The sequence below is a fragment of the Triticum dicoccoides genome, chromosome 3B (genome assembly GCF_002162155.2).
Source record: "Triticum dicoccoides isolate Atlit2015 ecotype Zavitan chromosome 3B, WEW_v2.0, whole genome shotgun sequence".
NCBI classification, from domain to species: Eukaryota; Viridiplantae; Streptophyta; class Magnoliopsida; order Poales; family Poaceae; genus Triticum; species Triticum dicoccoides.
This window is the reverse complement of record NC_041385.1, coordinates 53,538,304-53,552,946: the sequence shown is the minus strand read 5'-3', so window position 1 is coordinate 53,552,946 and position 14,643 is coordinate 53,538,304. Positions and strand designations below refer to the sequence as shown.

Sequence of the window (14,643 nt, the reverse complement as noted above, 5' to 3'; positions counted from 1 at the left end):
TGTGAACTTGGGGATACATCGCCGTCTCCACGTGCCTCGGTTATCTCTTACCCGAACTCTTTACTTATGCACTTTACTTTGTGATAGCCATATTGTTTCTTGCTGTATATCTTGCAATCACTTAGTTGTTTATCTTGCTTAGCATAAGTTGTTGGTGCACATAGGTGAGCCTAGTTGTTGTAGGTTTTGTGCTTGTCAAATTAACCGCTAGGTTTATTCCGCATTTGTTTAAGCCTAAACCATAATTATTTTAAAGTACCTATTCACCCCTCCTCTAGGAGACATCCACGATCTTTTAGAAAGTTTAGGCAAAACAACATTTTATGGACGTAGGATTCTATCAGTGACTCTGATTTAGTGTAGGCGTTTCTAAAAAATATCAAATAATCTCTACTCGACGACTTGGTAGTCTCGGCTTCATCCATTTTTTTGTCTCAACCTCCCACCTTCGTCTGGTTTTTTTCGTCCCTCCTGCCACACCATCTACCCCCTATATTTTGTATGTTTTTTGCCCCTCCTCCCACCACCATTTACCGTGCGATTTTTTCGCGTCACCTCGAACAGAGTGGAAATCCCTACATAGTACCGCCAGTTTAATTAGGAAGCTTCCATGAGACGTAGTACTAGGAAGTATTCCTTCGCTTGATGATTAGTTTCCATGCATGATGGTAGTAAATTAGGCCAACATTCCTCACTATTTATCACCGTGATCAACCGTATTCATTCGTGCCAGTTTACCACGCGTCTTCATACCACGAGTTTAATTAGGAAGCTTCCTATGAGACGTAGTACTAGGAAGTATTCATTCCCTTGGTGATTCGTTTCTATCCATGATGGTAGTAAATTAGGCCAAGGTTCATCACTATTTATCACCGTTATCAATCGTATTCATTCTTGCCAGTTTACCACGTGTCTTCATACCGCCAATTTAATTAGGAACCTTCCTATGAGCCGTATCACATGAAGTATTCCTACCCTTGATGACTCGTTTCCATGCATGATGGTAGTAAATTAGGCCAACATTCACCACTATATATCACCGTCATTAATCGTATCCATTCCTGCGAGTTTACCAGGCGTCTTTCATATCGTACGTCTGTGTATCTATATGTAAACAAGTTCTATTTATTTCTCTTGATCGATCCACACACCTATGTAGGTAGGAAGGCAAGAAAACCTAACAGTACAGTCGGCGTAACGATCAACGGCGAGCTTCATCGTTGCATACGTGTGGGAGTACCTGGCCATTACCGGCTGGGGCATCGAGGACTTGGAGCTGGCGAAGAAGGCGTGGGTATTGGTTGGGCTCCGAGAAGCTGCCCTTTGTCCTGCCCGCCGTCTTCACCATCGGTCCCCCGGTGACCACCCTGGAACTCGGCGACGCTGCCAAGGCGACACGGTCCATGCCGGTCGGGTCCCTCATCGAGCCACCATTTGGACCGGCCAACCACCACCGATGTCAACATGCATGGGCGGGCGGCATGCGCGGGTGCTGTGGCGAGGTGGTGGACATGTGCGAGCGCGCACCGACGGTAAGATGGGTGATGTGCCGGGGCAAGTGTGCGGTTGTTAGCCATGAACCTTCCTTAGCAGTTTTTTTCCGTGATCCCATGATTTTCTGTGTTCGGGCCTTGCCATAATTAGCGGATCAACCCTGATGTGCAGTTTGTTGTCAAATGGTGCCCAGTTTGTTGTCGAATGGTGCCCTGAATTTTCGGATCAAGCCATGTTTCTCTTGTACTCGTACTTCCCATTTCCTGTTCCTGTGAATAAAAGTGCATAAAGTGAGCACACGAACATAACTGAATGCACTCATATTCAGTTATGGAGGTGTACATTTATACAAGATATACACACGCAGGTGCACCCACTAGTCCTACTAACTCGTGAGCTGACCTAACTAATCATGTACACGCGATAAAGACACTAACAACTAGGCATGTTCTTCTGGAGATTATGCTTGAGCGGGGACTAGTAACCGTCTTAGACTCGAGACGAAAAGATCCCGAAACCTATGCGGACATGACTAAAATGCTCAACAAGTAAGTTCAATCGATCATTATCGCACCATATCGGCAACTTTTTGTTCATTTCCTGATATCTCAAGTAATAATAATTATTTTCTTTGTCTTGCAGGGTTTGGAAACAGTTCACCGCAGAAACTCCGGGACTGCCGAAGGAGCTGCGATATACATACCCGAAAGTAAGTACTACTGACTAGCTAGTTGCGCGCATCTCGCGTTGATTCTATAGTTATACTTTCATCAATGCCATTTATAATGCTTCATTATCAGTTTGATTGACCTCTATTTGTCATAAAGTGCTTGTGGCACGAACAAGGGAATAATTACTGTGGATACTACGTGTGCGAGTTCATCTACAACACGACTTTAAAAAATTAGTGGGGCTACTCTAAAAGACAATATGAAGTGCGTAAGCAATTCACAATTTCATTTTATTACACCATCATTTCTGTTGAGTTTCATTCATATATATGTATTAACCCCCTTCTTCAAATTAGACGTGGCAGATGCAGAATGAACTCCTACCACAAGATCGCATGAAAGCAATTCAAGAGGAATTGGCGGGATTCTTTCTTGACCACGTCATCAATAAAGCCGGAGAATACCATGTGGAAGTTGATTTCAATTGCTAGGGGATTGTAAGAGATCTTACATATTGTATATGTATGTAGCCAGTAGCGTCGGATAGATAATACGAAAACTTGTTGTTCGACCAATCTCTCGGAGAAGGAGAGGTCGATCGATCACTTCTCTTGGTATGCATGACGAACTTCTGTACTTAATGGTTTCCTTCATTTTCTTACTAGCTAGCGTGTCATGGGCCTCTCTATGTATTGTACATAGCGTCGATCAAGCACGGGCATAAGAGAGGACACTTCTCTCTATTAATTAGCTAGCTAACACAATATATGAAACACCTAAATTAACCTCCCAAAACCCCCACCCCCCTTCAAAAAAACCACAGCCTATTGGTCCCGGTTGGGGCCACCAACCGGGACCAAAGGCTCTCCTGTGTGGGCTCAGCACACCAGCGGCGAGTGGCGCCCGCCTCCGGCCTTTGTGCTGCCTTGCAACACTGGCGACGAGCAGCCCAACCCTCCTCTTGTGTGCCGCTTTGTAGCACCGATAGTGAGCGGCGCCCGTCTCCGGTTTTCGTGATGCGTTGCAACACCAGCAGCGATGCTGCATTGGTGGACGAAGTCGCCCCTTCTTGCTCGCAACAATGGTGGTCGCCTATGGCGAGGAGTGCACAACACATGGTCGCTTCGCCCCCTCGCTCACTTCAACAATGCCCCTATTTCAGGCGGGATGCAACTGATGGTGATTGCCATCATCCCTCCCGGTTCATAGAAGCGGCGGCTGGTGGTTCAGCGTCGCCCTGGGCACCCTCTCTGCTCTCGGATGCAACGGAAGATAGATGGAGGTGGGAGACGAGGAGGAGAACGAGTGGAGGATAGAGACTGTGTGAGAAGAGATAAGGCTGGAGGGGGGAAGCGGTGGGCTGGCACACAATGGGCACGTGTCATGTAGATAACATGACTTACGCAACGCTGTTTTCAGGCGATGAAAAACTAATGTTTTCCTTGTTTTAAATAACGGGTTTGGCCAGCAATGGTCCTCGATATCAGCTATAGTTGGGCAATAGCTGACTATTTCAAAACTTCTTCGGACAATTGTACATGAATCCTATTGTCTATCATTTAGCAGCATCCTGTTCAAATCGCTATAGCGGGGCTATATCCAACTATTTAAAACTTTGATCGTGACAGAAAGTGAAAGAACATGTGGTGCCCCCATGTGTGGTTTAGATAATTCATTACATTCTCTATGGACTAATGGTTGCATCGAGTTATATTTGAAGGTTTTGTCCATAGGCATTTCTTGAAGTCCATGTGTTGGTTTCAAGGAGTTTATGAGTTGACCAAGGTGCTATTAAGGAATTATCCAAAGATTGGTCATGTGAGTGTTGAGCTTATTGCAAGCATGTCTTGAAGAAGATTGTGTGATCATTCACGTCTACCTTCAAGACATCATCCAAATGAAGAGAGTTGGAAAGGCTCAAGGTTGATCAAGACTAAGTACAAAGAGTGATTCAAGTTGATCAACACACAAAGCGTAGAAGATGTACCGAGAGGGATCAAGTGATCCCATGATTAGGTAAGCATTGTCCATTACGCTTTGTGTACTAACCCATGGTCTATGTGAGAGTTCTGTGTGGGGTTAGGTATGTTTCCATGGGCTTGCATCAAGAGGACTATATCATACAACCCATGGAGAGGATGACATCACGCGGTGATCGTCATCAAGATTGCAGTGTGCAAGTTCAAGTGGAGCATCACGAAGAGATCATGTGCTTGAAGCTTGCCATCCATTGTGGTGACAATGGACTTGTGAAGATGTGCCAAAGAGTGGCTCACCCATAGTGGAGTATGGGTGAGCAATGAACTAGTCTTCATCGAGCCAATGCAATTAAGAAAGGTGGTCCAACTTGAGTGAGTCAAGATCGTCATCATCTAGCTCAAGTGGACTATGTGCAAGGAAAAGGTTTGCCCTTGATAGGTTTTCTATTTTACCGATCTCATGGTTGTAGTTGGGAGATCGGGTTATAGGATCGATTGCCGTACTATCAAGGGGAGCTCTCTATGAGTAGCTTGATCGTATCGTTCATAGAGAGTTCAAACATTGCATCCTTGCATCATCTTTATTTGTTCTTGTTTGGTTCTTCTCCTTGTGAGATTTGGAGCTTATGGTCATTTTCATGACAACCTCGAGTTCATCGAAAACAGAGTTCACATGCATCTTCTATGATGTTTTCGATGTTGGGGTTTTTGCTGGTTCTCTTTGTGAGTCTTAGAGCTTATGGTTATCTCGATGACAAGCTCAAGTTCATCAAAAACGGAGTTCACATGCATCTTCTATGATGTTTTCGATGTTGGAGGTTATGCCGGTTCTTCCCTATTGGACGTTTCTCCCTTCTATATCTTGGCATACCTCCCCTGCCTCTTCTTACTATAACAAGCTTGAGCCATTGTTGGATGCTACTCGTCATCATCTATCCAACAAGCTTGAGTTTGCTCAATTCGGAGGTCATTTGCAGAAGTTGTGGTAGTTCTGGTTTTCCTGGAGCATCTGTTTTGCTTGGAAGTGACATTGGGAGGCGCCAGCGGTAGTACCGCGGCTCCGGAGCGGTAGTACCGTTGAAAGCCACAAGCAGTAGTACCGCCCACGGCCACAGGCGGTAGTACGGCCCCTGTTCCGCGCTAGTACCGCCTCGACTCGAGACATGCGTGTCTCGTGTCGGGTTCAGCGGCAGTAGCAACGGCAGTAGGAGCGGTAGTACCACCCTACTACCGCTACTAGTGCTACTCAACGGCCCTCCTCTTTGTTCCTTCTCCCGTAGGCGCTGTGCGAGGTCCCAATAGTAGTACCACTGGGCCGAGCGGCAGTACTGCTGCGGCCAGCGGTAGTACCGCTCGCTGCGGGCTGGGAATGGGGATAAGGTTGGATTTTCGCCCCTCCTATAAAAGTGGGTCTTCTTCCCCATTGAGTCTTATCCCTTTAGCTCGTGTTCTTCCCCCATTGTTGACCTTCTTCGAGCTTGCTATATCTCAATCCCTCCATGGATTCTTGCTAGTTTTGTGGGGAAAAGAGAGAGGAGATCTAGATCTACGTTTCTACCAATCACTTTCTCCCCTATCTGTGGGGAACCCTTTGGATCTAGATCTTGGAGTTCTTCGTGTTCTCCTTCTTGTTCTTCCTCTCATTTTCCTCCCTAGCATTAGTTGCTTTGGAGGAATTTGGGAGAGAAGGACTTGGGCACTTCTTGTGCCCTTGCCATTGCATTTGGTGCATCGGTTTGAGTTCTCCGTGATGATACGTGAAAGTTACAAGTTAAGAAGCTCATTCCTCTTGGGTGCTTGGTACCCTTGAGCTTGTTCCTCTTGGGTGCTTGGGTGTCCTAGTCGGTTGGGGGTGTTCAGAGCTCAATCATTGTGGTGTAAAGCTCCGTGCAAGCGTAGGGGTGTCCAATTAGATTGTGGAGATCGCCCGAGCAATTTGACGGGTACCGGTGACTGCCCCCAAGGGTTGCCAAAGTGTACGGGTTCGATGACCGCCCCCAAGGGTTGCCATTTGTATGGGTTCCGTGACCGCCCTCAGGGGTCCCTTAGTGGAATCACGGAATTGTGCCTCCACACCGCTCCAAACGGAGATTAGCATCCGCAAGGGTGTGAACTTGGGGATACATCGTCGTCTCCACGTGCCTCGGTTATCTCTTACCCGAACTCTTTACTTATGCACTTTACTTTGTGATAGCCATATTGTTTCTTGCTATATATCTTGCAATCACTTAGTTGTTTATCTTGCTTAGCATAAGTTGTTGGTGCACATAGGTGAGCCTAGTTGTTGTAGGTTTTGTGCTTGTCAAATTAACCGCTAGGTTTATTCCGTATTTGTTCAAGCCTAAACCATAATTATTTTAAAGTACCTATTCACCCCTCCTCTAGGCGACATCCACGATCTTTTAGAAAGTTTAGGCAAAACAACATTTTATGGACGTAGGATTCTATCAGTGACTCTGATTTAGTGTAGGCGTTTCTAAAAAATATCAAATAATCTCGACTCGACGACTTGGTAGTCTCTGCTTCATCCGTTTTTTTGTCTCAACCTCCCACCTTCGTCTGGTTTTTTTCGTCCCTCCTGCCACACCATCTACCCCCTATATTTTGTATGGTTTTTTTGCCCCTCCTCCCACCACCATTTACCGTGCGATTTTTTCGCGTCACCTCGAACAGAGTGGAAATCCCTACATAGTACCGCCAGTTTAATTAGGAAGCTTCCATGAGACGTAGTACTAGGAAGTATTCCTTCGCTTGATGATTAGTTTCCATGCATGATGGTAGTAAATTAGGCCAACATTCCTCACTATTTATCACCGTGATCAACCGTATTCATTCGTGCCAGTTTACCACGCGTCTTCATACCACGAGTTTAATTAGGAAGCTTCCTATGAGACGTAGTACTAGGAAGTATTCATTCCCTTGGTGATTCGTTTCTATCCATGATGGTAGTAAATTAGGCCAACATTCATCACTATTTATCACCGTTATCAATCGTATTCATTCTTGCCAGTTTACCACGTGTCTTCATACTGCCAATTTAATTAGGAACCTTCGTATGGGCCGTATCACAGGAAGTATTCCTACCCTTGATGACTCGTTTCCATGCATGATGGTAGTAAATTAGGCCAACATTCACCACTATATATCACCATCATTAATCGTATCCATTCCTGCGAGTTTACCAGGCGTCTTTCATATCGTACGTCTGTGTATCTATATGTAAACAAGTTCTATTTATTTCCCTTAATCGATCCACACACCTATGTAGGTAGGAAGGCGAGAAAACCTAACTGTACAGTCGGCGTAACGATCAACGGCGAGCTTCATCGTTGCATACGCGTGGGAGTACCTGGCCATCACCGGCTGGGGCATCGAGGACTTGGAGCTGGCGAAGAAGGCGTGGGTATTGGTTGGGCTCCGAGAAGCTGCCCTTTGTCCTGCCCGCCGTCATCACCATCGGTCCTCGGGTGACCACCCTGGAACTCGGCGACGCTGCCAAGGCGACACGGTCCAGGCCGGTCGGGTCCCTCATCGAGCCACCATTTGGACCGGCCAACCACCACCGATGTCAACATGCATGGGCGGGCGGCATGCGCGGGTGCTGTGGCGAGGTGGTGGACATGTGCGAGCGCGCACCGACGGTAAGATGGGTGATGTGCCGGGGCAAGTGTGCGGTTGTTAGCCATGAACCTTCCTTAGTAGTTTTTTCCGTGATCCCATGATTTTCTGTGTTCGGGCCTTGCCATAATTAGCGGATCAACCCTGATGTGCAGTTTGTTGTCAAATGGTGCCCTGAATTTTTGGATCAAGCCATGTTTCTCTTGTACTCGTACTTCCCATTTCCTGTTCCTGTGAATAAAAGTGCATAAAGTGAGCACACGAACATAACTGAATGCACTCATATTCAGTTATGGAGGTGTACATTTATACAAGATATACACACGCAGGTGCACCCACTAGTCCTACTAACTCCTGAGCTGACCTAACTAATCATGTACACGCGATAAAGACACTAACAACTAGGCAAGTTTATTACAGAGAGAGCAATGGGCGAGAGAGAATCACGGCAGATGGACCTGAACATACGCTTCAACAAAGAAAACGGCAGCGTAGGATCATGGTGTGTGATTATAGGCGGACGCTATGAAATCTCGCGCCTCCCCAAAAAATAATTACCAGATTTGTTGGACGTGAAAATCATGGCCGAGCAATTCTCCCATCTTCCGAAATTCAATGCTGATCGAGCGTTTACCCAGTTGATGGCCTGCGTGCGTGCTGTGCTAAAACAGTCGTTGCCATGGCAGTGCAACCCGCAGCTAGAACGCTACCAGCGCCAGGTCGAGAACTCGTGATCATCAGCGGTGCATGCACGACAGCGGCGGCGACAGGCTATGGCGCATGGGGAGGAGACGAACGAAGGAGATGGGAAGCTTGGGGACATGGTGGTTCACCCAGGGGCTGCCGGTTGCCAAGCTGATGAGGAACATTTTTTTCTTGGTCCTCTTGGTCGAACCGGTTAAAGACCGGACCGACAATTTTTCAGGCCGATTTTAGCAGACCGGGCCATCCATTTTCTCTAGCGGGCTAGGATCGAGCATGTCAAGACCGATGAGTCACGAGCAGATACGTCCATCCCTACCCGCCGTTGAGGCGAAGCTCCTACTCCACGAGAAGCTGATCACGCCGCTGCACTCTTCCGACAGGAGCCACGAGCACGACATGGTGAAGGATTGAAGGCGATGATCGAGGGTGTGACCTGGATGCTGGTGGAATAGCTGACCATAGACGAGATCTTCACCGACACCAAAAAGTTCAAGCAGGAGGTGTTCAACGGCGTGCAGAAGGAGCTGGACTAATTTGGGCTCTCCATCTACAATGCCATAGTGAAGCAACTGGTGGACGTGCTGGGGCATGGGTACTTCTCCTACCTTGGCCAGAAGACACCACAGGAGGCAGCGAGCAGGGCCAAGGTGGATGTCGTAGAGGTGAGGATGAAGGGTGAGGGCCTCACGCGCCAAGGAGCGGGAGGGCCTCACGCGCCAGAACACCGCCAAGGTGGGCGCCAAGGAGAGGGAGGGCCTCACGCGCCAGAACACCGCCAAGGTGGACGCCGAGAACTAGGTGCTCTTCGTGTGGCAGCAGAGCGAGGCTCTCAAGGAGGAGGCCAAGGGCAAGGTGAAGGTGCAGGTGTTTGAGAACGCTAGGGAGGCTGACATCGCCGCCGCAAGGACTGACCTTGCCGTGAAGGGGGAGGCTGGGACCGACAGGCCAAGGTCGCCGAGGTCGAGGCCGTCAAGGTTGTCGACATCCATGATGCCGAGCTGCAGATGGAGGTCAAGATGAAGAACGTCATCCGCCAGACCGACAAGCTCTAGGCCGAGCAGCTTAGCAAGTCAACTGTACACTACGGCACATAGGTTGGTTATGCAACAAGCATGCATAAAAATATAGTACCATGGACAAGAGAAATTCATACTTAACACGCGCGCGCGCGCGCACACACACACACACACACACACACACACACACACACACACACACACATATATATATATATATATATATATATGACAATAATCAATCTCTTGACAACTGCATTTTATTGTAGGTTCAAGAATTGAATGCGCTCTTCTACAACCGACAGAAGGGGGATACGACAGTGTGTAAGGAGACGAAGGTGGCGGTGAGGTAATCCGGCCGAGCAGAAACACATGTAGGTCTCGATATGGGAGGAAAGGGGGTGGGAGATAAGCTAGGTGAGGGTTAGTGATACAACAAGCCAAACGAGGAGAGGGGTGAAGAGATGACCTTGAGGAGGGGAGTGAGCTCAGCCCATGGCATGGGTGGGAGCAGAGGAAGGTCGATCCATGGTGTGGCGAAAGGGGTGATGAGCGAGGAAGAAGTAGAACTCCCCCTCTCATATCTTGGCACGCGAGCAAGTCCGTCAAGGTGGAAGGAACCCGCCATTTGATGACGGTGTTGGTGACCTTGGCGTGGTGTTGTTCGTCGGTTGTGGGCGGATCTGGCGACCCGCTGGTGTCTTGATCTCCCCCTTCACTTTTTTTATGAGAAGAGGGGAGGGGATGAGAGGGGGAGGAGCGGTGGGAGACGAGGTCATCATTCTGCTGGTTGTGGGGGCGAGGGCGGAGAGAGGGGAGTGGGTGACGCCAATGAAGTCTATGGATATGGAGAGGGAGGGGAGAGATTGAGGGGAACGAGAGAGTGAGTGGTGAGGAGAGGTAGTTGATAGAGTGATGTCATGCGGGAAAGGACATTAGGTCGTATAGGAGGGGTATAATGGGGATATCATATAAATAAAGCTTTATTTATACCTATTCACTATATATTCAGAATATCATACAAATATTTCCTAAAAAAGGAATATCATACAAATTAAAACAATTTTGATTGAAGAAATAGTATATATTAATTTATGTTGGACTGCTCGCATGTGTTTATCTTGTGTCTTACTATTTCTCTATGTTTATCTAAATAAATAAATTAAAAGGATCCAAGAAATTACGGATGGCCGACTATCATTATATAAAGGGAAAACCCGTTGTTTGCTCGTGGAGAAATGTAACATATTTTTTATGGGCAATATACCACATACCCTAAATAGTATATATTCGCGAGAATAACCATCAACAAGTGATTTAGAGGTGAACCTACAATTTATTAAAATTGGGATGCCACTCAATCTACTACAAACTGCTCATTTCTAGCATTTGTCCAATGAATATATGTTTTCCATACCATCATCTTAAAAAAATTATTCTAATCTTTGTATATATTATAATACCTTTGTAGGTCATAAAAACTGATGGATTTGATTGTCGCTTCAGAATTGTTGAAATACGAAGACGCTGATGTAGCGATGATGGACAGGGTTGAGAATTCAACGAGTTTTACATGACCAGGCAAATAATTTTCTTCTTTGTATGTATGTTACACATGATATAATACTCAAAAGGTATATTTTTATATATGTTTAATTTTGCAGAATATGAGAGAGATAAGAGATGGATTCTGTCAGCTTTCAAAAGGAATCCATGCAGAGCGTTCTCGGGGCAACGTCATTGGAAGGGGACAAAAATTTACCAAGTTTTATACAACAAAAAGATGTGCAAGCGATGATATCCCACAACAACGACGCACTCAAATAAAGCAACCTAGCTAGAATTACAATAATCTGGATGGTAATGTTTATTTCCGATTGGTATTCCAATGAGCATGTTCAACGATGTTCACATAACTCCAGAAAAATATTTTAAAATCCCGTGACAACGCACGGGCATTCTACTAGTATAGATTAGGAAGAAACTAATATTCATCTAGACAATACCTGGCCATCCCTCGAAACGGACGCGCCTAACCAAGCCCGATGCAGAAAACCCATGCCCAGGCCCAGCCCGGCTCGTGTGTCGAGCCTAAAAATCAAGCCTGGCCCACCATTGGAAATACTCGCCGGGCCACGGGTCTCTTTGTCAAATCACTAATATGACGGGCTCGGCCCAGCCCGGCCTGGCCTTCGAGCTGAAAATCTGGGCCCAGGCCTGGTCCGTGGACAAGGTCGGGCCGGGCCAGGTCGGGGTATTTTGGGCCGAGTCGGGTCTTCCGGGCCAAGCTGCCCATGACCAGGTATAATCTGACGTAGCTAGGTAAGGGAGCACACGAGCGCATCCCCTCTTTCCTAACCAATCGAACGAATTAGATGTATTCGTTTATTATAAAAGTCAACAATATGCCAGCCAAACTTACCATCAGAATATTCTGTCACAGAATATGTAGAGTATCTAATCAACACAGTTTCCACGCGCGCTCGTTGCGACGAGCAATTTCCGACAAGAGATTAGGAAGTAAACTTTCCATTTTAAATAAGCAAATAGAAAAAGAGACACCCGGCCTCAGCAGCTGAATTTTTTATGTTGAAGACACATGCACGGGCTGAGGCTAATCGCGCGTTGCGTCACGCGGCCGCGAAGGAGCCTTTTTTTTTTTTTTTGACGCGTCAACGGCGGGCTTACGCCGGCCTGAACATATATTATCACAGCAACATCCAGTTACAAAGATGGACATAGGGTTACAAAAGGAAAGAGGTGACGGGGGCAAGAGAAAAACAACTATTTAGGGGTTACAATCTCGCAGCAAGATGAAACAACATGGAGGCCCAGTCCCGAATCAAGTTTTTTCTCGGAATATTGGCACATCTATTGGACCATAAGACCAGGTCGTCGGCCGCCGCCCGGGCGATGCAGTGGATCCCTTGGTTGTCGTTCCGAAAAACCTTGGCGTTGCGTCTCTTCACGATATTATCATCCAGAGCTATTGTGTACAGAATATGCAGAGTATCTAATTAACTTAAATGATTTAGTGAGAGTAGCTAATTTAACTAGCCAGCAAGTTGCACGTACAGGGCGCCGATTAATGGAAATGATAAGTATATAACCGACTACAGGTAGGAGTACAGGGCAAATCGAACGTTTTTAATGGCAATTCTAATGACACAAGGATGGCAAGTTACGTACGCACGAAAATTTTCCGTCAAAAAATAAACTTAAGCAAGAAGTTGTCATGTTGCCATTTTTGCGTCACTATATTTCATCGAAAACTATCGATTTGCCATGCCCTCGTACCTGAGCTTTCCGGGTTATCAAATTCCTAATTTAATTTTGCCAACGTCGATCCATCTCGTACGCTATAGGCGGTTGACAAGAAGGTCCAGCACCGCAGATGGGTAGCTTCTCGTCAGCTGCTGAAAACCATCGGTCGCCATGAATAATTTCAGATTACCGGGACCAGAAAGGAACTTAATGGACGCCTCCTTCAGTAGGGCACAGCCATGTCGCTCCGCCAACGCCAGCATGGCGGCCACAGAGCCCATGTCGACGCGCGGGCACAGCGTCTCCTCGCAGACAACCTTTATCTTCTCCAGCCCATACCTGTCAGCCGCCACGAGCAGCCGCTCCGCCGTCGCGACGTCCGCCTCGAGCTGGTTCCTGTCAGGCAGCGCGCTCGTGTACATGAACTGGAGCAGGGTCTTGAACACCTCCGCGTCCATGTCGTCGACGCGTACCTCGCCGGTGGCGTTGTTCTCGAGGTCCGCCTTGAAGACGGGGGACGCAGCCTCCAGCACCGAACGGTGCGCCGGGAACGTCTCGTCACCGACGTGGATCGTCACGTCCGTCTCGTTCCACATGGCCTCCCCGAGCTCCCCACTTAGGTCGAACGGCTCGGCCGCTGCCGGCGCGGCAACCTCCTCGGCGTGCAAGGAAGGGTCGTGGACGGTGACGTCGCAGAGAACGGTGAGGCAGTCGTCCACGAGGTGCTCTCCCTCGACCAGATCGTCGTTCTTGACGAAGTCTTTGAAGCCCCAGCCCGCGCTGTCGCCGATCCAGAAGCGCCGCTGTTCCGTGGCCCGGGTGAGCGACGGCCTCCCGTCCCGGTCGAGCAGGCTGAGCTCGAGCCCCACCGTGCCGGCGTCGTGGAGGCTGGTGAGGAAGAGGGACGTGTAGCCGTGGTGCTTCTTGCCGCTGCCGTTCGGGTAGCACTTGATCCGGCAGGCGCGGCCGCCGACGTGGAACGTGGCTGACTCCACCGCCTCGCCGTTGGGGACCGACTGCTTCACGTGCTTGTAGCCGTGGATCCGGAGGACGTGGGAGCCGGTGATGCGCGGCCTCGCGCCGACGGTGGACGCCGTGAGGTGCTGCCGGCCGGCCCGGCGCAGGGTGGACAGCAGCGCCGACATTGGCTTCATCGACGACGACATGATGGATATGAGAGCAAGCAAAGGAGATAACAGATCTATCCAGGTGTAGGTATATAAAAGGCTTTATGGCGAGTTTCAAGTTTCAACGACGCTGGACACAGAGATCGTTGAGATCCTTAGCTTTGGTATAAATAAGGGTGACCAGGACTACAATTCTACATCTATGCATGTATATTTTTATTTTTGAACAACCACGGGGGAGGGGTTATCACGAGTGATCAACAACATGTTCCCTGGAACCAGACACATGAGATTATCGCCAACTACTATGAGCAAAAATCAACCAAAAAAATCCACGTTGTTATTATTATTCAACCCAAATACTTATTAGTGCAGCTGCATCATTGGGCTTTCCGAGTGCACACACTATGCGACAAAAAACTCATGTTAACTCAGAACATGGGTTGCATCTGAGCAGACCTGGTATAAAGAGTGTGTGTCATCATTACAGTAAAAAAAATATTATGTGGTCCTTGTCTCATCGGAGCACAACTCAAGAAAGGAAAAATACGTGCATTTATTTAGGTTTACAAATTTTAAAAATCCATAGCTTTTGATTCGAGTATCGGAATTTAGATTCGTTTTCACCATTAGGTTTTTTACGGCGAGTTCTTCAAAACTAGATCCCTTATTGGTATATTTGGACGAATTTTTTTTTGAGCAACTTTGGGTGCTGTTGAGGCAACTTTGGTGCTATAGGAAAGCAACTTCTTCTAAGTTTGCCTACTAT

General features: G+C 47.6%; 1 protein-coding gene across 1 annotated transcript; it reads right to left on the bottom strand.

Moving 5' to 3' along the window:
- Positions 1 to 12,842: 12,842 nt before the first annotated feature.
- LOC119279245 (BTB/POZ and MATH domain-containing protein 2-like) lies at positions 12,843 to 13,913 on the bottom strand. Its single transcript, XM_037560559.1, has one exon. It carries the CDS (start codon positions 13,911 to 13,913, stop codon positions 12,843 to 12,845), a length of 1,071 nt encoding a protein of 356 aa, XP_037416456.1.
- Positions 13,914 to 14,643: the final 730 nt, after the last annotated feature.

Excerpts from the sequence above, each read along its gene's own strand:
- LOC119279245 (XM_037560559.1), bottom strand. The coding sequence starts at position 13,913 with ATGTCGTCGTCGATGAAGCCAATGTCGGCGCTGCTGTCCACCCTGCGC.